Here is a 25998-nt window from a genome sequence, read left to right as displayed (position 1 = left end):
TCTTGGACAATTAGGTTGTTTGCAGGCAAAGTCCTTGTTTTCATTGTCCCTTTTGCTTACAGTCTTGACAAGTATCCTTGTCAACAGGGGCAGGTACAAAGTTAGTTCTAAAGTGTGGTCAACACCCCTGTAGTTGCTGTAATTGTAGGGTCATGAGGTTATTTGCTTGATAACCCTTTTTCTGTTCTAAAACTCTTTCGAAATGCTCAGCAAGATGTTATAGCTCAGAAAGGGGAGTGATCTCCCGTTTTAATTTGTTTCTTTAATAAATCATGAACCTCAGGGAGAAGCCCATTAACAAAACGAGCAGACAAGGCACCATCAGCTTCGCGGTCCCAGAGGCCAAAATGCTCTCTAAATATTTCTTCTAAGCAAAATCAAAAGTCTGCAACTGATTCATCCCTCTTTTGTTTACAGGACTGTATCATGGCCCAATCAATTCTCACAGGAAAAACCCTGGGTACAGCTTCAAGCAGTGACTGACCTACTTTTCTCACTTGTTTAATTGTTGTTGTCCTTTTGAGGCTAGTTTGGTGGGATCCTCAAAGACTCTTTAGAGGGGTCTTTCCGATCGTCTGATTGGAGCCATCCCCGGGCACCTCCTGGACTCCTTACCCCATGTAAATGAACTGGTATAAAGCAGGAAATCCAGGGTCATACACTCCAACAAGAATCTTGAAGTCTACAAATTTAGTTTGATCCGTCTTTAGCCTGGGCAGTCCTTCACAAATAGGAGCTCTGGTCAAGACCAGGGTTTACATTTTGCTGCGGCTGAGATCTGCGGTTCACAGCATGGTCTTACTCTCAAGGACATCAGGAGCTTAGAAGGTTCGAGGAGGTGGGGGCAGATTGAATGGAACTTGAGCATCAGGACAGTCGGGTGCAGGGGGTTAGCTGGAGGGTCAAGTCTTCAACCTCAGTCAGAGCTTTTGTCATCAGTGTTTTGTCTCCTTGTAATGACTGTTTTTATAAAGGCTGAGAGCCATGCTGCCTTCTGGAGGCCTCTGTTAACCAACCAAAGAATACATTTCATTGTTTTTGAGAGATTTGGGATCCTCTTTTCAAAGGTGCCCCTAAATTGGATCATCTTTTCTAAACTGTAGGTTCCCCAAAGTGATGGCTAGAATTCCAAATTATGCTTTTGTAAGGTCCACCCATTTTTCCAGAAAGGCACAAGATCCTGGTCGATTGTGGGTTCACATATAAGAGGCAGGAGTCTTTAAGGGAGGCAAAGATTGAGACCAGTTGGAACCCATCTCTGCCTTCAGATTCCTTAAAACAAACCATGGGCAACAGGATAATCCCACCACTGCCTAAAACCCAGGGTATCACAGGTTCTTCCCCTTACAGACAGGAAGGTCACTTACCAAAGGAGCTTCAACAAACAGAAAGCAAGTGTGCACAGCAAAGCTGGACAGCTCAGAACACACAGCAAAGCCGAGATCCTAGAAAGTGACCCAGGAAACTTCACAGTCAGTGAGAGAAAACAGTGAGCACAAAGGGCTTGGTGGGAACCGGCACCTGGTTTGCTTACAGGCCACAAGGTCAAAGGGGATCATCATCATCATCATCATCGTCTAAGGATCCCACCTCTGACACCATTGTGCACACACCAAAAAAGACTACAAACCCACAGCACTCACACCAAACATGGAATGAGGCTCTGAGACGTACTGTTCTAAAGCTGTTTATCCAGCAGGAAGGCAGTGAGCATTTACTCTCTGTAGTGACTGGTTACAGTGTTAGAATTTTCTTAAATGAAAGGGAATCGGTTAGTCGTTACCGCTTATCAATTTGGGGGAACTATTTTAGTTTTGGTTATGATTTTCAGAGGCAGAAGCAAGAAGTGACCCAGGTCAAGTTAACCTCACTTGTCTTGCAAAATAAGCTAAATTAAGCTTTGCTTGTATGACTAACTGGTTTTGTCTGTTCAAAGCATTTTCAAGTACAGTCTCCATTTGTTTGATTTTAACATGGAACTATCAGACGGGAATTAAAATACTACTACACAAGAAGAAAGAAGAAGGGAGAAGTCAGACAACCTACAGAGATGTAACAACAGCATATAAAATTTAAATTTTTTGGAACATGGCTTGACTTATTTAATGTACAATCCTACTCTTATCACTGAGCCGTAACATACATAAAATAAAACGTACAGAAGTATTCAGTTTGATGACTTGACAACTGTATACACCTTTGTAATCACCACCCCAACAAGACAGAGAAACAGAACATCGTTGTCCTCTCAGAAAGTTCCTCCCTGCTCCTTCCTGCTCTTCCCTGTGTGATGCCCCCCAGCCTGGGGAAACCACGTTCTGACTTCTATCATCATAAATTAGGTTGGCCTTTGGGAGGCGGGGGGACATTTATCACAGTTTGTATGGGCACGCCGTCTTTTGTTTAACATATTTTTTTTAGATTCATCTGTACTGTGGTATTCTAATTTGTTCCTTTTAATTTCTGAATAGTATTCTACTCTACGAATATACTTCCATTTGTGTACTATTCCCAGGTTGATCAATATTTGGGTTTCCAGTTTCTGATTATGGTAAGACTGCTATGTGTGTCCTTCTGTGAACATAAGTCTTTTTCTCTTGAACAAATCTGTAGGATTGGAATTCCCGGGCCACAGGGTAGTATATGCGTAAGAACTCAAAGTGCTTGTACCCTCTTACAGCCCCCCCGGCAGTGTGTGATGGTTCCAGTGGCTCCATAACCTCTCCAAAATGTGATGGTCGATTTGATTTTGGCCTTTCTAGTAGGTCTGAAACAGTATCTCATTTGTACTTTTGTCAGTATAAATGCAGACCTTCTCTTGATGTGCTTACTGATCGTTCCTACACATCCTTTTGTAAGGTGTCCATTTAAATGTCTTGCTCATTTTTTGAGTCTGGAAGAGGTAAACACGTAGGTAACTGAATAAAAGGCAACAAAGGCTTTAGAGCACACAAAATGCTCTTTGGCACGTGCGGGGGGCAGGGAAACCAGGAAAGCTACAAGATCATTTCTATTTGTAACAACTGGAGTGTTATAGGTGCTCACTCATCATCCTAACCCTTTTTTTTTTTTAAACGTATTTGAGATTCATCCGTGTTGCACGAGTCAGTAGTTTGTTCCTTTCTCTCGCTGAGTAGTAGTCTCTGGTAGGGATGGACCACGGTCTAGCATTCCCCAGTTCAAGGACATTTAGATTGCTTCCAAATTTGGGGGATATGAATAAAGCAGCTATAAATACCTGAATAGAGGTTTTGGAGTGAGCATATGTCTGTGTTTCTTTCAGTAATTTTCTAGAAGTCTGATTGCTGGCTCATATGGTAAGTGCATGTTTAACTTTATAAGAAGCTACCAAACTGTTTTCCCAAAGGAACTGCACCACCCTGCACTCCCACTAGCATCATATGAGGGCTGCCGCACTTCCTCCCCAGCACTTGGGACTGTCAGAATTTTTTTTATTTAAAGCCATTCAACGTGCAGTGGTATCTAACTGTGGTTTTAATATGCATTTTCCTAAGAAATAATGACTTTGAGTGTCTTTTTTTTTTCATCATGATTAAGTGTATTCCTTAATCTCCATCACCTGTTTCCCCCATCGCCCCACCTCCCTCCTCTCTGGTGACCATCAGTTTGTTCTCTGTAGTTAAGAGTCTGTTCCGTTTGTCTCTTTTTTCCTCCCCCTTTGCTCGTTTGTTTTGTTTCTTAAATTCCACATATGAGTGAGATCATATGGCTTGACTTTTTTAATTCAGTAGATAAAAGACACTACTGGGAGGCACATCATGAAATCTGGAGTATACGAAAATTACAGGGGCTCCAGGGGGATTAAAAAAAAAAGGAACAGGCAGTGGGGTGCCTGGCTGGCTCAGCTGGTGGAGCATGAGACTGGATCTCAGGGTTGTGAGATCAAGCCCCACGCTGGGTGTAGAGATAACTTAAAATAAAAATAAAAATAAAATAAAATGGAACTGGTAGGAAAATGGCTACAATTAAATAAAAGGAAATGTCCTCTGCAGAAAGTAGAAGAGAGGTCAGCAGGGTGCAGGGGGCAGGGGAGGAGGGTTTAGGGAATTATGATGTAGTCGGGACAGGGTTTCCATTGGAGATGGGATTAAATGCTGTGGGTATAGATAGTGACAGTGTATATACATAACACTGCAAAGGTCTTTAATGCCACTGAATTATACACTTACAAATGGTGAAAAATGATGTTATGTGTCTTTTACCACAATAAAAAAAGTAATGTCTAATAAGCGTGTATATAAAACAAAACAAAACAAAAAGACATGTCTCCAGTTTGAAGACTTAAAAAAAACCAACCATATGTCAGGCAAACTAATTTAAAAACAAAAAACAAAACAAAACAAAAGCCATGTGCACCCAGGCATATTCTAATAAAATGTTTGAATTCCATGATGAAGGGAAAAAAACCCTCCAAGTTGCCAAACAGACATGAAAACATGTGGGTATTTTTATCATTTGGTTTTAATATCTTTTCCACAGATCTGGCGAATTAGGGAAGAAGTGCGGTATACTCCGTCTGCCTTCTTGAAGCTGTATGCAAAAGTACTTCCAACTTTAATCTCTGTGAGGTGGATAATTATTAAAATGAGACAGCAAGTCAAAGACATCAACTGCTAACATACTATTGCGGGGTCACAATACAATTTATCATCAAACAGACACCTGAGAGTAACACAAAGTGCCATTAATAATTACACTACGACAACAGGTGGCAACCTGGACACACGGTCACGCTGAACTATTCAAATGGTTTGTTCAATAACCTTTCAAGTTTCCACGCATTTTTAATCAAAGACCTGACATTTTTTTAAGGCCTGTTCTTTCTTATAATTATTTCAGATTCTTTATTCAGCAGTTTCATAAACAAAAAGGAAATAATCTGTTTTTCTGCTCTGACATTAAACAGTAAGTCTATGTATATTTAAGTAGCATTTGGTTAAGAAAAATGAAACGGTTTTTTATGCCATGCTAGCCATATGTCTGAAATGCCTAAAAATGAGAAACTCTTTATTAAAGAACACTTCATCTTATCTTATGAACACACCAGCCCCATGAGAAAAGGGAGCCCCATTTTTCAAGGTTTCTATACATCATAAAGAACACTGGACACTTAATATTTATGATACAAGAAAAAGCAAGTGATTCGGCATTTTAATCAAATAGAGAATGCTCTCTAGGGACCACACTGAGGTCTTTTCAGAATTTTGAATCTTTGATTTTTAAGCTAAAATTCATGATGGACCTACTACATGTTAATTGAGAACATATTTAAGCACCTACTGTGTGCTAGGAGCGACACAAAGGATACATAGATTCCTGCGTAGTATTAGTCCTTGAGGTCTAAGTGTAAAGTGCTACATGTGGGATGCATGACTGATCCAAACAAAATAGACGTTCATTTGTTTTCCTTTTTTTTAGGATTTATTTTAGAGAGCACACGCACATGCAGGCCCAAGCTGGGGGAGGGGCAGCGGGAGAGACTCTCAGGCAGACTCCCCTCTGACCACGGAGCCCCATGCGGAGCTCACCTCATGACCCACGAAATCATGACCTGTGCAGAAACCAAGAGTAGGACGCTTAACCGAATGAGCCACCCAGGCGCCCCAACACTAGAGTTTAAATGTTGCTGAAATGCAGAATGATTAAGGGAAAGGTTTCTGAACTTTGTTTAAAAAATAAATACATAAAATGAGTAGGGATTCAAAGGGCAGACAAGAAGGGGGAGATCCTTTTAAACAGAGAAAACCCCTCAAAGGTCTGTATTAGTTTGCTATTGCTGCATAACCGATTACACAAACTGAGCGCTTTACATCGACACCTGTAATCCGGCGCACAGCTACACGGGTCAGAAGTCCAGGCACAGGGTACCTGCCCACCAACAGGACAGATGCTTCAGTTAATGAATGGAGCGGAGGCAGGGAGGGATTCCAGTGCACACATCTATGAAGTATCCTCACCAAAGTCACACTTGAATCTAAGTAGTGAAAAGCAGCACCTCAAACTTTTCATTTGCATTTCCAATCGTGAACGTGTATTCCCTTCCTGGAAACCTTCCTTGACCATTACAACACACTGGTTACAAGTATGAACTCTAGGGGCGCCTGGGTGGCACAGCGGTTAAGCGCCTGCCTTCGGCTCAGGGCGTGATCCCGGCGTTCCGGGATCGAGCCCCACATCGGGCTCCTCTGCTGTGAGCCTGCTTCTTCCTCTCCCACTCCCCCTGCTTGTGTTCCCTCTCTCGCTGGCTGTCTCTATCTCTGTCAAGTAAATAAATAAAATCTTTAAAAAAAAAAAAAAAAACAAGTATGAACTCTGGAGTCAGACTGTCTGGGCTCAAATCCTAGTTCCATTACTTACTGGCTAGTGACCTTGGGGAAATGAATAAGCCTCCGTGCCCCACATCCTCAGACACAAAAGAGGGATCATAATAATAATGATCTCACTAGGGAACTGTATGAATTAACTAATACAACACTTAAAACACGTAGGACAGGATCTGGCGCGCTCAGCAGACATTACCTCTTATTACTGGCCCATATTTCTAATAGAGCACATATTTCTTTTTTACTAATTTGCAGGAGTTCCTCATGTACAGGACCCACCATTTTCCTCCAATACAATCTTCCAAACATTCTTAGGCAGCTGGTCCAAATGCTAGGAGCCACTCTATTAGAAGATAGTTGGAAAGCACATTTTAGAAATTATCACAGAGGAGTAAAATCAATATTTTTGACAAGGATAGAGCTTACTACTAAGTATAGAATCTAAATAATTCTCCTGGTAAGAAATCTCTCAAGACCTTTTGTAAATTTGGTGGTTAAGCAACTCTTTTAAAGTAGCTGTTGAAACTCTCTCAAACAGTAAAGAACACTGATATACACAAAAAGCCATATGCTCCCAAGATTATCAAACCAAAGAAACGATTAATGTAGTCATTAACAGAGTCCTGGGCTTCCGGGGCCAATGGCAAACAATGGCACGTGTCCCGCCACCTCCTCGTCCCGTGCCCAGGGCAGATCATGAGTCAGTCCTAGCCCTTTCCTGATAAGCTCACACAACACTCCTGATGGCTAGACCCCATTCACCGGTGCAGACATTCCAGAAACCTATTTGCCATCCAGGTTCTAGTGCAGAAGTAGGGGTCACAGTCAACTAGGACCCCCCCAACTGTACTTGTATAATTGGCGGAGGGATCATGACCAGGAACTGGCCGGCCTCCTAGAGAGGAGCTGGGTAGTAAGGGTCAGCAGGGAACGGTGTGAGATCGCATCAGCCGAAACGCGGGCACTGAAAGATTTGTAGTAAATAATGCAGTAATACCGGCAAAGCCGTCAGCGGCAGGAGCACACCATCAAGAAAAACAATTGTGTGACACTCAATCTGCAAGATCTCCATTAAGTCTGGAGATAAAAGGGAAAAACACGTGTCTGCATGTATGAAGTTATGAAGGGTATCTTCGCCATGCTGAAGAGAAAAAGTCTACATTTCCAAATGCTAGGGACGCCCTCTAAATTCCTTTGAGACTCAGAAATTGAGATAAACAAGCTGGCCAACTCACTAAGCCCGGATTCCTGTAACAGAGGAAGGAATAGGGTTATACGAAGAGACAGCCAGAGTTCAGATGCTAAAAAAGCCTACCAAGATCTTAAAGACGGAACTCAGAGACAAAACAGAAATCCAATTAACAGGAGCACAAGGTCCCAATGTAGGGGGTAGCCCTAGGGAATGAGGGCTGGTCTCAGCCTGTAAGTGAGGGGCAATTAGTCCCAGGAGTGGTGAACAAAAGCATGCAACCTCAGGAATCAGCCAGACACTAAGGACTGAACAGACTCAACACACACCCCTCCACCAAGAAAAGAGCCCCTGCACTTACTATTACCGTGCAATGAATCAATTCTAATAAATCAATTTCAGCTTCATTAAATGTGCATATAATCCCTGGATTTTTAAATATACCTCTGTGATCTTATCAGGTGTGGTTTGCTTTAGTGGGATATATAAAATCATAGAACTTTAGCAGTTCAGAAGCCCTGAAAGATCATCTGCTTCAAAACCCTATTTTACCATTCAGGAAAGGGAGGGCCGGGACCATGATGACCGGCTAAGTAAGGGTCACAATTCTACTTGGAAACAGTAGCTAACTCGAGGCCCCTGTATCCATTCAGCCTCATAGTTATTTCCTCTGTACACTCCTTTCTGGTTGTCTTTATCAAATAATAAGAATGCCAGTTCCCTGCTTACCCAGCACAACTGTGACATGTAGGTGTGAACCCTTCCTAAAAACGGAAACCTACCCAAAAGGCAACTACTTCCCTATGCTGCTATGATTCCTTCCATCTTAACATGGCAGCTAAGCTTGAGATGGGGGCAATTACTAGTCCAGGATAAAGTTTTCAACCTCGAGAACGCAGACAAGAAAAGGACGGATTATTTAATCGTCAATAATACCACACTGCAGTCCTAGGTGTGACTGCCCCAGTCACTCCCAAACCATTCGATAGTAAAATGGGAGGTTCAAATTCTTTCCTTCAACAGCTCCTTAGACATAACACGCAGCAGGTGAGGATTCTCCGTTACCTTGTTATCCCATCAGCCAGCCATCACTAAAGAAGTGGTTCAACGCAAACAAGTCCCAGATCTTTTGTTCCACAAAGACTTAACCCCCACCCCACTGCCAAAGAGAGCACTTAAGTTGTCGGTTAAGTCTTTTAGGGACATAATACTGAGAATTATAGGCCTAGAGATCACAGTCCAGGGCCAGAAGCCTACAGAAGAGGTAACTCGAGAGGATCAATTTACCTGTCCATGCTTCAGTGGGCGCACCTGTCGGACAGAGACAATACCAACCTCATGAAGTGGTTTTAATGAGCTGTGGTATGTGAAGGATTTGGCACAGGACCTGGCACACGAGAAATATCTGAATGTTGGCTGTCATTACAACTTTTAAATCAGTTAAAGGTTGTTATAGATAAAGTTAGTTCTATAAGCCAAAGAGCAGTATAGACAGCTTTAAAGTTCTCTCGGCATTGTATTTCCATGTAATGACCATACTGGTTTTGGGAGAAAGTTAAACTAGCAATAGAAACAGTTTGTAACCATGTAACTCAATCATGACTCCTGCAGCTTACATCAAAACTGGAAACAGCAGGTCTATCAAATTAATTTCCTCAGAAGGCTAAGCAGTGTTTTCTGAGTCCCATGCTCTTGAAAGAGAACAATAAGACCAGAATCTTTCCATTGATTTTATTATCCTGCAACATGCCAACAGAAAAATCAATGCATTCCTAAAAATAACCCAACCTAAACTGAAATAAACCAAAAATAACCACTCAGGGTCAGAATAAAATATAACCATGAAGGCTTACCCGTAGTTTCATAGACTAGCAAACAAAGAAATATAAAAGAGCAAGCGAGAGCCTGATTGGGGCCATATGACGTTCACCTCCCAGCAATATTTTCCAGGCACAAGGGAAGCCTGGTATTCACCGACGGCAGGTCCCCACACTTTCCATTGGAAAGCTGCCACCATCTACTACCACTGAACATACTAAGACCACGTAGAGTGCCTCCGTCATCCCCCCTCACCTGTGCTCACACAGTGACAGCAGGACCCCCACAATTTAAAAGGTTTTATAATCACGCAAATGGGAAAAGATGGTAACGCTAACGCAAGGACCTGAGAACATGAGAAAGCTGAAACAAGGGAAAGTCTGACAAAGTTTTTATACTCACGGTCCTAATGTGTGGTTGCTAACTTCTAGCTGAGCTGATGGACAAGTTTTTCAACTTTACCCCTGAGAGAAGAGCTTTTTTTTTTTTTTTTTTAATAAGGAGCCCTGAAAAATCTAGTCACAGAACAGTTGTCTAGGGTTCTTTAAACAGGCAATAATCTCAAGTGGACAATCTCTATTTCTCAGGGGTTTCAAACCGGATGACACCCATTTTCGGTACTTCAGAAGGCATTCATCAGGACGTAGGGCTCTTCGTGGTCTATCCTGGCAGGGAAGCCACACAGCCAAGCCAGCCGTCTCCCGCTAAGAGCTTCCTGGTCCAAACCACGTGAACTGCCAAGATTCGATAACGAGGCAAGCCTGATAACAGAGATGGGGGCCATCATGCAAAAGGACCAGAAGATGATCCATGGGGCAGTGAATGGAACATGCTTGTGTCTAGACAGATTTCAGGCTGGGCACAGTACAGAAGCTAGACAGCAATGGGTTGAACCTGAAATGAAAAGTAAAGAAATGAAGACAATGGATTGTGAAGGAAGAGAGTGACCCCTCCAACATGGCGTGACCAGGGGGTATTTTGGGGAGAGGAGGAAAGGCATGGCTATGTACACCCAGGACAAACATCACAAACCAGGGGAGAAACTCAAAACACAGGAAAAACAAGTGATGGTTTCTCAAGAGAGAGGAGGGAACGGGATCAAGAAAAGGCCGGGGGAGGGAGGGGTGGTAGGCAAACTCATCTGGGTAAGACGCTGTCCATTATCAAATGAAAAGTGGGAGTGTAAGCCTTGACCTTACAGGTTGGGTATTCTTTGAAGAACCTCAAGCTTATCCATGATAGATTCATTCCTCATTAAGAATGATGCAAGATTCTTCCCCCAGTCCTCCTTGAGAAAAAAAACAACAACAGTGGAGAAAATGAGACTTCTTTACACGAAGAGTTACTGAGTGCTTATGCACTAGACCCTGAAGATACAGAGATAAATATCACCGTCAAGAGCTCACAATCTGGTAAGAGAGGGAGGATTATAAATAGCTCAAACTGTATGAAGCCTGCCTTGTTGCAAGGGAACAAGAGGCAGGACCCAGTCACAAGGAATGAAGAGTCAGCCTAGCATTGTCAAGGTGGACTGCAAGTCCCACGGTATTGTAATGACTTTAGAATTCTAGTCGAGCTTGGCCATTAAGGGAGAGTTTATGCTTGGTCTTGAGAAAACACAAACAAAAGGCAGGTTTAAAAAAAAAAAAAAGATTAATCTAATAGAAAGCACATTTGTCTTAAACATGGTCCTAGAGATGAATACAGCACTCGTCAATTTCTCTTTGCCTCTTTGTGAGAAAAGAGCTGGGGAGCATTGCACAATAAAACAAAGGATGCTTTTAAGTCTTATCTTGATGGGAAATGAATCAATTTAATTAGACTTAGATTCAAGCCAACTTAAAGAAAGAAAAGCTTAACAGTTACATTAAAGAATCTGTATTACACTTGCACCTCTAAGGCCGCCCTAAGCTTCCTTTGATTAAACTGAAGGAGGGTTTAGACTGAAGTGTCATCCCCAACACAATCTACAACCCCCTTTCTGTACAGCCCCCACTATGAGGACATCACAGAAGTGCCCTTAAATACGCGTCACTGTTCCAGGTGCCACGGTTGCAAGAGGGAGCAAAACAAGAGTCTCTAACCTCAGTGGAACGGACATTCTGGAGGAGGCCAGGTCACATATTTGGAACTATATAATTCAGAAATATCTTCATATAGGGAGTGAATTTAATTCACAATCACATACTGTGCATTACTCCCTGACTAGGGATGGGGGGGCTAGGGGAGCTCTGATGACCCCAGGAATCCCCTACAGCTCCCCAGTCTCTGTAGGGGGCATGCTTATTCCTCTCCTGTGGAGACATTTTGGCCTGCAAATACCATTCTTAAATAGGGAGGAAGCAGTGCTTTTTCATGTAGAGCTAGCAATTTCGCCAAAAGATTTCCTTTATGCTCAGGGCATTGTCATCTAAAAAGTTTGAACAAAAATTCTAAAAACATTCTAAAGGTCTGGATAATTTAGCTTTCTTTGTATAGAATATATAATTCTGTAGATCTGCTCCCGTCAGGATTACTCAGGAACAACCACCACCAAAAAAAAAAAAAAGATTTCAAATATGCACAATTCAAACACTATGTAATTTAAACTTAAGGCAAAATAAGGGAGAAGTTGGGGGGGGGACAAAAGTAGTTTTTTATTTTTATTTAAACTAAGAACGAGGAATGTCCATCATCTGAATTGTTAATCAGCTAAAAGCAACTAGCAGAGGCCCACTGCCTGAGAGGATTCAGGCTCACAGCATAGAAAAGAGAAAATCTCCTATCCTGGTTTGTACAACGTGTCTGTCACTTACAAGGTCAAGAATATGACAAGGATGCCCCTGCTCTGGCCTCCTTCGTCCCAACCAAAGCAGCAAAAAAATAATTTTAAAAATGTTACCAGATGATTAGCCTCAAAAAATCTCGAGAATATCGACTGGGGGGATAAAAAGTACTAGAAAATAAAAATGTACAGAGAAGGTGGTCAAATACAAACAACCCTTTTGTAAACATGCCAAATTATATTAAACTTCACTAATAATCAACAATGCAAACTAAAATAAGATTTTTTTTTTTTTACTAGTAAAGACCACCTCTCCCAAAAAAAAACCCAATCCCCAAAGCAGGCATATACTTGGGAAATTGGGCCTCTCGTACTTTCTCCATCCTTTTATACTAATAATGCATTATGACCAGGAAATGTTTATTTTTTTAAAAAAAGATTATTTATTCATTTTAGAGACAGAGTGTACAGGGGGAGAGGGAGAGAGAGAAAATTCCAAGCAGACTCCCCGCTGAGCACCGAGTCTGTCTCGGGGCTCCATCGCACGACCCATGAGATCATGACCTCAGCCGAAATCATGAGTCAGAAGCTCCACCGACTGAGCCACCCAGGTGCCCCAGGAAATCTCGATTTTAAATCTAAATTAACGGATTTAAGGTACACTAAGTGTTTCGTGGCCTGCTCCACCTGAGTACCAGGCCCTCAGATACTGGTTCGGACAAACGCTTGCTGCTGTCGGGCTTTCCCTTCCCTCGGTGCCACCACACAGGCTAAAACCTGAGTGTCCCTAACCCCATGACTGGATATTAAATCCACCTTCGCAAATCGCCCCCCACCTGACAAATGCGCATTTTTCTTGTCTCCTATGAATAAGACCCCCCCTTAAGCTCTCAGCAACCTGTACCAAAAATGTCTCTCGGTTTCCATCAATCTTTGCACCACTTAAAACAGTCCCTCCCTCCCAGGTGAGGCAGCTGCCCCCAATTTGTTCCTCTGTTCTTCCTTCTACTTTTGCTGCAGTGGAGGACAGCTGGTCCAAATGGTTAACCCTCAGGTCACTAAGCTGCTAGACAACAGGTTCTCAATCCAGGTGACATCAAAATCACCTGCAGAGCTCTGAAAAATACCAGCATCCAGGCCTCATTCTGGAACAATCAAACAAGAGCGTGAGGTCTGTAGCCCAGGCATCTGAGCTTTTCATGCTCCCAGGTGACTGCATGCAAGGTTGAAAACCTCAACAACAAATTCACCACCCGGGTTACAGGAAGGTGGAGACAGCTGCTCCCCTCGACCCCCCTGGGGCTGGGATGCAGGGCCTGGGGCATGATTCACACAAACATCATCACTGCCCATAAAGGTCGTGGCATCAAAGTTCTCAGAAAGAACAGCCATAAATTATGGAAGTGATTATGTACTATAAGAGATCTGAGACACACGAGGTTAGGAATAGGTTTTGTGCCTGGAAGGTGGATGGAAGGGGAAAGCAGGTCACTGAACAAAAAGGTCTATCAGCTCCTTTAGCAAGGTCTTCTTAAGCCAGTCTTGCAAATTTCCCTTCAGAAATGCCTATAAAAATTTCTACAAATCCACCCATTACCCCTCTGTCATCTCTAGCTCTCTTAGCCAAGTGCAGCAACAGAGCAAGATGCTGGTTAAATCACAAAGAGCCAGACAGTCAAGTCTAACTAGGGAAAAGTAGGATAGATACTGCACAGTTTAAAGGCAAGAAGTGGAGTTCCAGAAAGGGATACAAGCATACGAGACTAGGATAAAACTGGTCTAATGGCCAAAGAGAAAGTCATGCCCAGAAATAAAAAGTCACATAAGCCCACCTAAGTCTACAACAAGCAGAATAGGCAGTAACTTTGTTGAATGAATGCAAAAGCAAGCAATTTTTAAAAGTAGGATAGATTATCAAAAATGCCACTAGAGCTAAACAACACACTACAGAACCACCAGTGGGTGAACGATGAAATCAAAGAAGAAATCAAAAAACCGCTGAAGACAAATGAAAATGGAAACACAGTAGTCCAAAAACTTTGGGACACAGCAAAAGTGGTTCTAATAGGGAAGTTTACAAGGACATAGGCCCACCTCAAGAAACAAGAAAAATCTCAGATAAATCCAAACCCACATCTAAAGGAACTAGAGAAGAAAAAACAAAAACAAACCAAAAAAATGCCTGAAGTTAGAAGAAAGGAAATAATGAAGATCAGAGTAGAAATAAATTAAAGAATCTTAAAATATATATATATAGAGAGAGAGAGATCAATGAAACCAAGAGCCTAGTTCTCTGAGAAGATAAAATGGATAAACCTTTAGCAAGACTCATCTAGAAAAAAGAGGACTCAAGTAAAATCAGAAATCAAAGAGGACAACTGACCTCACAGAAATATAAAGGACTACAAAAAAAGCACTACAAAAAATTATATGCCAACAAACTGGACAACCTAGGAGAGATGGATAAATTCCTAGAAACACACAATCTTCCAAGACTGAATCAGGAAGAAACAGAAAATCTAAACAGAGTACTAGTAACAACAAAAGTCAATATGTAATCAAAAAACTTCCAACAAACCAAAGTCCCAGGCCCTGCCAGGTACACAGATGAATTCTACCAAACATCTGAAGAGTTAATATCTATACTTCTCAAACTGTTCCCAAAATTAAAAGAGGAAGGAAAGCTTCAAAATTCATTCCACAAGTCCAGCATTATCCTGGTACCAAAGCCAAATAAAGACATTACAAAAAAAAAGAAGGAGGAGGAGGAGGAGGACGACGACGACGAGGAAGAAGAAAAGTACAGGCCAATATCCTTGATGAACATATGTGCAAAAATCCTCAACAAATTCAGAATTAGCAAATTGAATTCAACAATTCACTAAAAGGATCATTCATGGCAATCAAGTAAGATATATTCCAGGAACGCAAGGATAGTTCAATATCTACAAGCCCAATCAACATGATCACCATATTAACAAAATGATAAAAATCATATTATCACCTCCGTAGATGAGAAAAAGCATTTGCAAAATACAACAGCCATTCATGATAAAAATTAAGAAAGGGGGTTTAGAGGGAACATATCTCAATGTAATAGAGGCCATGAACAACAAACCCACAGCTAACATCATACTCAATGGTGAACTGAAAGCTTTTCCTCTAAAATCGGGAACAAGGGCGCCTGGGTGGCTCAGTCAGTTAAGCATCCAACTCTTGGTTTCTGCTCAAGTCATGATCTCAGGTCGTGAGACGGAACCCCACATCAGACTCTGTGCTCAGCAGAGAGTCTGCTTGAGATTCTCTCTCTCTCTCTTTCTCTTTCTCTGCCCCTCCCCTGCTCATGCACACACGCATGCACGCACACGCACATGCACACACACACACTCTCTCTCTGTAAAATACATAAATCTTAAAACTACATACTACTTTACCATGATGTGCAGTAATTTATAGAACTGTTGAATCACTATATTGTATACCCAAAACTAATATAACACTGTACTTTAATTATACTGGAATTAAATTTAAAAAAAAACTACACTGCAAAGCTATGGCAATCAGAACAATATGATACTGACACAAAAATACACATAAATCAATGGTAGAGAATAGAGAGCCCAGAAATAAACCCATGTTTATATGATCAATTAATCTACAACAAAGGTGGCAAAAATACACAATGGGGAGAAGACAGTCTTTTCAATAAATGGTGCTGGGAAAACTGGATAGCTACATGCAGAAGAATGAAACTGCACCGCTTTCTTACACCACACGCAAAGATAAACTCCAAATGGATGATAAATCTAAATGTAGGACCTGAAACCATAAAACTCCTAAAAACAAAGCATGGACTGCAATGTCTCAGACAATGGCCTTAGTAACATTTTCCTGGATATGTCTCCTCAGACAAAGGAAGTAGAAGTGAAAATAAACTACTGGCACTAAATCAAACTAAAAGGTTTTGTGCAGCAAAGGAAACCATCTAGGAAGTGAAAAGGCACCCTACTGAGTGGGAGAAACATTTGCAAATTAGATATCCAATAAAGGGTTAACATCCAAAATATATAAAGAACTCACAAAATTCAACACCAAAAAAAACCCAAACAAACAAACAAAAATCTAATAATTCAATTAAAAATGAGCAGAGGGACCTGAATAGGCATTTTTCCAAAGAAAACACAGAGACGGCCAACACATGAAAAGATGCTCAACATCACTCATCATCCGGGAAATGCAATCAGAACCACGATGAGCTATCACCCCACACCTGTCAGGATGGCTAGTTATCAAAAGACAAGAAATAGTAAGTGTTGGCAAGGATGTGGAGAAAAGAGAACCCTTCTGCACAGTTGGTAGGAATGTAATTTGGTACGGCCACTGTGGAGAATAGTAAGAAGGCTGGTCAAAAAATTAGAAACAGAAAATACCATATGACCCAGTAATTCCACTGCTGGGTATTTACCCAAAGAAAATAAAAACACAAATTCAGAAAGATATATGCATCCCTATGTTTACTGTAGCATTATTTACAACAGCCAAAACATGGAAGCAACTAAGTGTCCATCGACAGATGAATGGATAAAGAAGATGTGGTGTATACATACAACAAAGTATTACTCAACCATAAGAAAGAATATAATTTTGCCATTTGCAACAACATGGATGGACCTACAGAGTATTACACTAAGTGAAATAAGTCAGAGAAAGACAAATACGGTATGATTTCATTTCTATGTGGAATCAAAAAAAACAAACCAACAAAAAACAGAAACTGACTCAAATACAGAGAACAAACTGGTGGTTGCCAAAGGAGAGATGGATGAAACAGGTGAAGGGGATTAAGAGGTACAAACTTCCAGTTATAAAATGTTACATGGATGAAAAGTACAGCACAGGGAACAGAGTCACCATGCTGTCACGAGTTTGAATGGTGACAGATGGTAACTACACTTAGTGTGCTGAGCAGTGCATAACATATAAAACTGTCTAATCACTATGTTGTATACCTGAAACTAATATAATATTGTATATAAACTATACATCAATTTTTTTAAAATACACCACTTCAGCAAATACCAAATACTTTTCCATTCTATGTCTCTTCAAAACAAGATCATTTGAAAGACTGCATGTTTTTCTTTTTCTTTCCTGGTTTTAACCTCAAGGAATCCTTTAAAACTTTCCCTTTTATTAAGGATTTAGAAGATTACAGCTCATTGGGGAACACAATTTCTTCCTATGGACAATTTACATTGTTTTCTTTGTATTTTTAAACCAATGAAATGAATAATGAAACCCAAATATTCGCTGCTATAAGAGAATGTGGTAAATTTATTAAAGTTGGATACCAGAATCATTAAAAAAAAAAAAAAAGAAAAGAAAAAGAATGCCACTAGAGAACAGTAAATATCAAAAGTGGATTCTGGTGTTTGGACAGACCCTGCTGTATGTGGGAAAGCACAGATTTAAGCCTGGGCTTACAGCTTACAAAGAGGAAAAAGAAGACCAGGGGTGGGGTGGAGGGGGTTGTTGTGAATAATTCTTAGAACACCAATCCCTTAAACTTTCCTTTTGTTCCCTTTAGACCCTGAACAGGAGGGATCTGAGGGCGAGAAATGATTCCCTGGATTGACAAGCCCAATGTCTGCCGTGTCCTCAGCTTGGGACTAAAAGCCACACACATGGGGCGCCTGGGTGGCTCAGTCGTTAAGCGGCTGCCTTCAGTTCATGTCATGATCCCAGGGTCCTGGGATCGAGCCCCGTGCTGGGCTCCCTGCTCAGCAGGAGGCCTGCTTCTCCCTCTCTCACTCCCCCTGCTGCTGTTCCCTCTCTCGCTGTGTCTCTCTCTGTCCAATAAATAAATAAAATCTTTAAAAACATAAAAAAAAAAAAATAAAAGCCACACACGTGTCTTCTGTGAGATGCCCTCTACATCTCTGTTTCCCCGGCTCCGACATGAAGGCAATTCCCTTACAAGACACACAAACTTTCTAAAAAGTTTAGTCATGAAGAAACAAGAAAAAAAGGAAAAAAAAAAAAGAAAAAACAGAAAGAAACCCCAGCTTGGGAGATGATGCTTGCTCTCTTGAAAACTCCCTCCTCAGACTAAAACCGTCTGCATTTGAACAGAATTGCGAGCGACACCACACATAAAGCATTAAAATTACATTAAGTTTTAAAATAAATTTAGTCAGGCAACAATTAAAACCTCCTTGAGCAAGTATGCACCTATCACTTCCTTATCCTTGCAAAAACTGACTTAATAAAGCTACTAAAATTTAAAGGACTCTGTATCCTAATTTTTGCCTGTTTACCAAAAAAATGTTGACAACAATAAATGAGCTGTATTCCCTGGATTTTGGATTCCTTCACAGGAATACAGCCAATAGAGAAAACAATGGCTTTCAGGGGCGCCTGGGTGGCTCAGTCATTTAAGCGTCTGCCTTCGTCTGCCTTCGGCTCAGAGTGTGATCCCGGAGTTCTGGGATCAAGCCCCACATCAGGCTCCTTCGCTGGGAGCCTGCTTCTTCCTCTCCCACTCCCCCTGCTTGTGTTCCCTCTCTCGCTGGCTGTCTCTCTCTCAGTCAAATAAATAAATAAAATCTTTAAAAAAAAAGAGGGAGAAAACAATGGCTTTCAGACGTGCAGCTAAATATGAAAAGAAAAAATCACTGATGACACTAAAACTTAGCACCGTCATTTTCTGACTTTCTTTCAAGAGCTTTTACTTCTGGTTTTGGGGCGTTTTTTGTCTGTTTTGTAAAACCATGTTTACAGGCTCCCGGGAAAAGCAGCTGAACCGGGGCAAGGATCTCCAAACGTTCCTGTGTTCTTTTGTTCTTGGTATTTTAATTTCTGGTTCCTTGCCAAACCCACCAACTTCCCTCACACACTCCTGATGATGCTGGAACACTCCACAGGCAAGAAGCAACAAGATTCAGAGGCTGGGTCACGTAACACCTTCTCACCATATTGGAAAAAAACCTTAAGATCTGCATTCATGGACCAAATGCCTGAGTCTGCCCAAAATTCTGTGATATTTCTGAACAACTTGCCACCACACTCTTCTGTGCGGAGTCACCAAACCCGAGAGATTACTTGCATCAAATGTAAACAGGGGCACGTGGCTGGCTTAGTAGGTGAAGTGGCCAACTCTTGATTTTGGCTCAGGTCAGGATCTCAGAGTCCCGCATGGAGCTCCACCCTTAGTGGGGAGTCCGCTTGAGACTCTCTCTCTCTCCCTCTCTTTGCACCCTCCCCCCACTCGTGCACATGCATTCACTGTCTCTTTTCTAAACTAAATACATCTTGGGATTCCTGGGTGGCTCAGTCAGTTAGGTGTCTGCCTTCAACTCATGTCATGATCCCAAGGGTCCTGGAATCCAGTCCCGCATGGGGCTCCCTGCCAGCGGTGAGTCTGCTTCTCCCTCCGCCTGCCACTCCCTCTGCTTGTACACGCATGCTCACGCGCTCTCTCTCTGACAAATAAATAAATAAACATTTAAAATAAATAAATCTTTTTTTTTAAAAGTGTAACTGTAAACGGATTTAACATACCCTTCTTGAAGTGGGGGCCCTACAGCCATGAAATGCTGACTTAAATAAATAATTGTTCTCAATTTGCCGTAATAGAGTAAAAATCTGAATTCACATCCCTCTTCCATCCCTGCACTTGTCCTTTTGTCTCACCGTACAGTATTATATTTGTTAGTATGACTCTTGTCAATAAGGAACAATTACGTTCTCACCCGTATTCCAGGCACTGGGCTAAGACAGGTTTCCCAGTCCTTCCCTTCAAGGGTATGTGCTTTAGGAGAGCAATATCAAGTGTCACATAAAGTGACACGGCAAACAGTAAGCATTACCTGGGTTCAGAGAAGGGATGGATCAAAAGCCAGAAGGTGAGAGAAAAGCTCGCAGGAGTTGAGCTGGATTGTGAAGAACCCAGAATTTACCAGGACAGGGATTCCAGGCAAGAGTGACAGACTAACCTGAGACACACAGGAAACCAAGTCCAAACTCTGCTCAGGGGACAATGAGAGGCACACTTAGATGAAGCAGAGGCTTTGTGTATAGGACTGATCCTTAGATGAAAGGATTATTTTTCTTAGATCCATCTTATGTACGTCTTACTTTTCTCCCCGAACAGCCTTCGCACTCAGCACAGTGCCTACAGTATTCATAGTGCCTCAACCAATGTGCATGGAAAGAAAACAGAACTTGTACTGGGAGTATTGGGAAACGAGGCTAGAAAGGTAAGGAAGACTTTGAATTCAAAGTTAAAAACCTAACTTTGACCCGTAAGAATTCAGGCCACAGCTTGCACCTCTCGCTCTGCGGCACTCCCCTGGCCAGGAGCTGCCAGGCCAATCCCAACTAGTCACACCTCGGGCTGAATCGGCTGGCAAAGAACTGAGCGGACCATCTCCGTCCCTTCGAATTTGATCACAAGGCAGAAACGGACACAAGCCCCACCGTGCTCACGCTCCCAGTTCCCCAAAGGACCGCCTCACTCCTGTGTCTCCTTCCTCTCCACACTACCTGCTGCCCCTTCCTCCCTCACCCTGCCTCCCCATCTTCTTTGGGAAGATAAAAGCAATGGGGTAGGAACTCCACCCATCTGCACTCCCAAGGCCTCCTGCCTCACCACCACCTTCTCTCCTAATGCAGGGATGAAACGTGCCTTCTGCCAGCAAAACCTGCACCTGTCCGTGGCTCCCACCCATCTCACCTTCCAGCATCCATTTCTCCCACTGCCGAGTTATTCCCCAGTTTACTCCGCTGTGCTGTCATACCTAAATTCTTCCTCATCTACATGCTACTACCACCATCCTCCCGTTTCTCCCTTCAAGCCGCCCCAACCTGCCCTCATGGCCTCCAGGCAAGAGAGGGCGCCAAAGCGCCAGGCTGGCCAAGCCAGTGCCCAGCGACTCCACTCTCCGGGTCCTGATCTCTCAGCATCTCTCAACTGGGGCACCCGCTCCTTCCTTCAAACCTGAATGTGCCCTGGCTTCTACAACCACGGGCTCCCCTCCGTGTCCCCCACCTCACCAGCTGCGCCTTCTCAGGCTCCTCTACTGATCCCTGGAGCTTCAGCCTGAGCCACCGCCCCCTCCCACCTGCATATGCTCCCCTAAGTGACCTTCCACCACACCTGGGTTTTAAACACCCAGCGCAGTCCACGTCTCCCAACACCACCTCTGGGCTGGAGAGAACCACTCGGTCCCCACCTCCACCCGGATCTCCGGAATGCCCGCACTCAGTCCAATCTTTCCCTTCCCTCAGGCCATGCTCAAGTCCAAACTTCTCCAGGAAAACAGAAAATCTACCAGAGCTTCTATAGCCCCACTGATCTCCCCTCTTTTCAGGCTTCCTAAAGCATTTAAACAGTCGGCACTACAGGATTTATTACTTAATTACAGACATTCTGGAATTGTTCCCTAAATGCTGCTTTTGGGCAAAACCTTTCTTCCAACTAGCTTTAGGTTTCTAAACAATACAAGCATTCCCTTTTGTCTAACTGACACTAAGCTGGGTGCCCTGGTTGATCTCTGATTATCAGGTCTTTGATGGCAAAAACAAGCATAACGTTCTACAAAAAACCAAAACTCACACATTATTTTACTTTGCTGAGCAGTCTGAGAAAAATATGGACTTTGTCCCTAAGTTACTTGACAAATCATAAATTAAAAAAAAAAAGAAAGAAAGAAAGAAAAAAACCCTTTACCTAGAATCACTGTGTAGCATTATGGAAAAAGAAACATCTGAAAAGCAGGGCTAAATTGTAAAACTTGCTGTCACTGAAGTCCTCATAACTTTTTAAAACTTAAAATATTGAGCATTTCAAATAAAACACAGAAATAGAGTAATTTATATTTCCAACAAAAACATTGAAAATTTAAATTTTTATTCAATCTGGGTGTAAACAATAGGGCAGGAATTAAAGAATTTAATTCTTTAATACAAAAGACGACATGATACAGGAAACTAGAGTGGTCAGGCTCTCCATACACACAGCTAAATAAGAAAATAAGTGTTGATCACTAAGGTAGCTGAAGGGTCCAAGCTCTTTGCTACGTTGAAGTCCAGTTCACCCACGAGGTAGAAATCACCTTATCTTCCATTATAGAAAATAAGAAATAAAAAAAGGAAGGAAGGAAGAAAAAGAAAGAAAGGAAAGAAAAGAAAAGAAAAATTTATCCTATCAATTTTCTTTGCAGCAACCACATCACAGCTCAGCTGAACAGGGTTCACCATACCTAAGGGATGAAAACTCAAACCAAAGAGATTGCCTGTCCTTGACCTGGCCCTTACAGGCTCCTCTCTGACCACTCCAGGCAGCGGACACTTGCCCTTGACATCCAACATCAACTGCACAGCACAACAAGCAACACTGCCCCCTCCAAGCCTGTGGGCACGCCTGGGGGCAGGGGAGAAGGGGCAGGGATCTCACACTGACCATCCCCCTCATTTCCTCCCCCTCCTCCCATCCCCTCACTATTTTGTTCACAATTATCCATCTCATCCTACTCAAATTGGCTCAGGATCCTGAGATCCAGGGAGGAAGGAGGGGAGGGGTATCCCACTGACCATCCTTCTCATTCCTCACTATTTTGTTCACAATTATCCATCTCATCCTTCTCTAATTGGCTCGGGATCCTGAGATCCTGGATCCCACCAACTATGTCCCAAGGGAGCTTTGATTGCCCTCCGGAGTTCCTTTTGCTACATGTGCACCCCAGTATTAGAGCATTTACCATACTGTTCTGAATTCATTAATCTTTCTCTCCCAATACTTGTAAGTTCATGAAGAAAGACCTTGTTTAATTTACATTCTGTAGTGAGTTAAATAGTATGCCCTCAAAAGGGGTCCAAAGTTCTCACCCCTGGTTACCTCTGCAAGTGACCTTATGGGATATAGGGTTTTTGCAGATGTAATTAAGTTACGCATCCTTAGAAGAGATCATCCTGGGTTTAGGGTCAGCCTGAAGCTCAATGACTGGTGTCCTTAGAAGAGAAAAAACAATATCTGAAACACAGAGACACATGGGAAGAAGCGACCTTAAGACACAGGCAGAGACTGGCACTGGGGTACCACAATCCAAGGCAGGTCAGAAGATGAAAGGCCCTTCGGAGAAAGCACGGCTCTGGCGACCCCTTGATTTTCCAAGTTCTGGCTTCCAGAGTCGTGAGAAAAGAAATTTGTTGTTGTATGCCACCAAATGCGTGGTAATTTGCCACACCCCGAGAAAACTAACACCTAGTCTAAACCTCAATGTGCTGCCTACTACCTAGGAAACACACACACACACACAGACACACACACACACACACACCAACTGTTGAACTAAGAAGAAAGATGAAGGTCGGGGGAAAGATGAGAAGGCATGTGAACTGCACAGCAGGAATCTGGGACATGCACCTTGCCGCTCAATTTCTATGGGAACTTGGGCAAGTCACTAACCCGCCATGACTCTCTGATTTAGTCCCTAGTAAAATGAGGGGACTGGCCCAGAAGACCCTCTACCAGGTCCCATATACCTTCACCCAACTTAATCCAGAACATCAGCTGATCCTTACATCAATTATAAGTTCTTCCCACTCACTAAATTGTATTAATTTTATTTTCATCTAAAGAGGTTTCAGGTGCAAAAAATATTGGATTAATATGACATTTCAAAGGCACTTATATTTTAATCAGCTTATAAAAAATTCACTGAAATAGTTTAACTGATAATACGCTGAAGAGTGATTTTCTATACCACCTAAAAATCGGCAAAGCAAAAACAACTTACAAATAGACGATTTAATGCTGCTGAAACCGTTGACATTCTGAAAAACTCGACCTAAACTTGAATCAGCTGGAGTGCCAATGATCCAGAACCCAAATGTATGATGACTAATTTCCGCCAAGTTATAAAGGGGTATCTCCAACACAGGGGTTTTCTCCACTTGACTCAAGACTGTAATTAAAGGTCCCATACCCAAAATTTCCACTTCAAAGAATCTGGTTAAGAAATAAATAAATACAGCTGCTACCACTAGCAAATGGTCAAGCATCAGTAAAGGAGTCAAAGAAAAACTCTTTTACCCATTTTCATGCCTCCAGTTTTCCCGTGTTAAACCTTTCGTAATTCAAACAAATGAAAACGGGAGAACAAAGGTGTAATGTGATTTATACTTATCTTACCCATACATCCTGCTTGATTTGGGTTAAATTAAAAACCATATTTTAAGCTTTTCATAGGTCGTGCTGCTCCCCTTGCCTTCATGTTTTTATAGTGGTAGCCTTGATTCTTCTCCAGGAAACCAACCAAAAGAACATAGAAGCGCTCATACTTCACTTCGACAAAATATCCATTAGAAACACTTAAACTTTGCCAAACCAATTCATCGTTCAGAAAATAAAATCCAGATTCCAAGTGTCCAACTAGAATGGGCAGCATCACACCTGCAAAACTGGACCGTGAATCTGAGCACAAACGTTGTTACGAGACCAAAAACTTTTCCTTCCAGGTGGGAAACTCAAATATCAAGTCCCTCGAGATGGAAGTCTCAACAAACCCAGTTTTCAATCCCAAAGTTCTCGGGATTTTAAATATGCGGGCTCAAACACATGAAAACCCGGCTGGAAAGTGCACGACTCACCTCAACTGTATTTCTCGCCCTTAATAACCACTCCATTGTAAAAGGTGATCTTTTACCGTGATAAAACTAAGAGAGAGAAAGGCAAGGGGGTTTGGGAATTATACACACAGGCGTTCCAAGTCGCGGCGTTGTTTGGTATTCCGCAAACTATTCATGCAAACTTCTCGGCAGTGTAAGTTACTGTGCACGGAAGCTCAAGGTCCGTGTTTTCTGGGAGCCCAAGCACAGAATGAACCAGCTACAGCTCCGCCGACTGCATGTTTACTTGCATCCTCACGTGGCACCGCGCAGCCACAGAAGCGCTGCGCCCTGACTGTGCAGGGCGAGCCGAGGAACCCGAAAACTTTTACTTTGCAAACTAGCGGAACTAGAAAGCGGCTCCGGGGCAGATTCACTTGCCTTCCCCCGAGACGCGCCCCTACCAAGTCAACCACCCCAGCACCACCCCTGCCTGCAGCTTCATTCACACAAAGGCGCGTGGGTGCCGACAGGACCCCTCTCCAAAGTTGCGCAGAAAGAAAGCGGCGCGACCAGAAAGCGCCCCAGGGAGGGGACCCAGCGCGAGGACTACTCACAGGGTGACCGTGCGGTTGGGCAGCGTATCAGGGGGCAGGACCTGCGCAAGCTCCAGGCTGCTGCACACCACCTTGCCCTCGGCGGCGCCCGCTGTCCTGCCGGCCCCTCGGGGCCGCCCGTCGTGCTTGCAGCCGGGGGGCAGCGCCGCGGCGCCGCCGCCGCCGCCGCCGCCTCCCAGCAGCGCGAGCAGCGCGAACTGCAGCAGCAGCGGCGGCGGCGTGCGGCCCCGCCGGCGCCCGGGCGGCTCCATGCGGCGGGCCGGGGCCTGCGGGCCGAACGGCGGCAGGCTGGCCTAGCGGGTCGGTCCGGCGCCCGGGCGGGCGGGGGCGCGGCGCGGGCCCGGCGGCGCCCGGAGCCTCATGGCGGCCGGAGGACGGGCCCTCCTCGGCGCCAACATGCTCCTTTGTCCGCTGCGGCCGCGCTCGGCCTCCGGGGAGCCGCGGGGTCACGGCCGCGCGGGTCCCAGCGCCGCTCTCTGGCCCGGCGGGAGCGCCGCCTCCTCCTCCTCCTCCTCCACAGTCGCTGCTGCCGCCTCCCTCGGCCACTGCCCGCGGCGGCTCCTCCCCGCCCGCGGCCGCCACCGCCCCTTCCCTTCCTCCCCTCCTCCTCCTCCTCCTTCTCTCCTTTCCCCACGCCTCCCGCCGCCCGCGGCTCCG

General features: G+C 43.5%; 1 protein-coding gene across 1 annotated transcript in view; it reads right to left on the bottom strand.

Annotated features, from left to right (window-relative positions):
* ADGRA3 (adhesion G protein-coupled receptor A3) overlaps window positions 1–25592 on the bottom strand; it is a 123659-nt gene extending 98067 nt beyond the window's left edge. Inside the window, exon 1 of the mRNA XM_040625212.1 lies at window positions 25342–25592. Coding sequence (XP_040481146.1) covers window positions 25342–25592 — 251 coding nt within the window. The remainder of the gene's footprint in view (window positions 1–25341) is intronic.
* Between the last annotated feature and the right edge of the window lie 406 nt (window positions 25593–25998).

The sequence above is a fragment of the Ursus maritimus genome, unplaced genomic scaffold, assembly GCF_017311325.1.
Source record: "Ursus maritimus isolate PB19 unplaced genomic scaffold, ASM1731132v1 scaffold_8, whole genome shotgun sequence".
NCBI classification, from domain to species: Eukaryota; Metazoa; Chordata; class Mammalia; order Carnivora; family Ursidae; genus Ursus; species Ursus maritimus.
The sequence above is the reverse complement of the archived record's forward strand: the minus strand, read 5'-3'. Positions and strand labels throughout refer to the sequence as shown.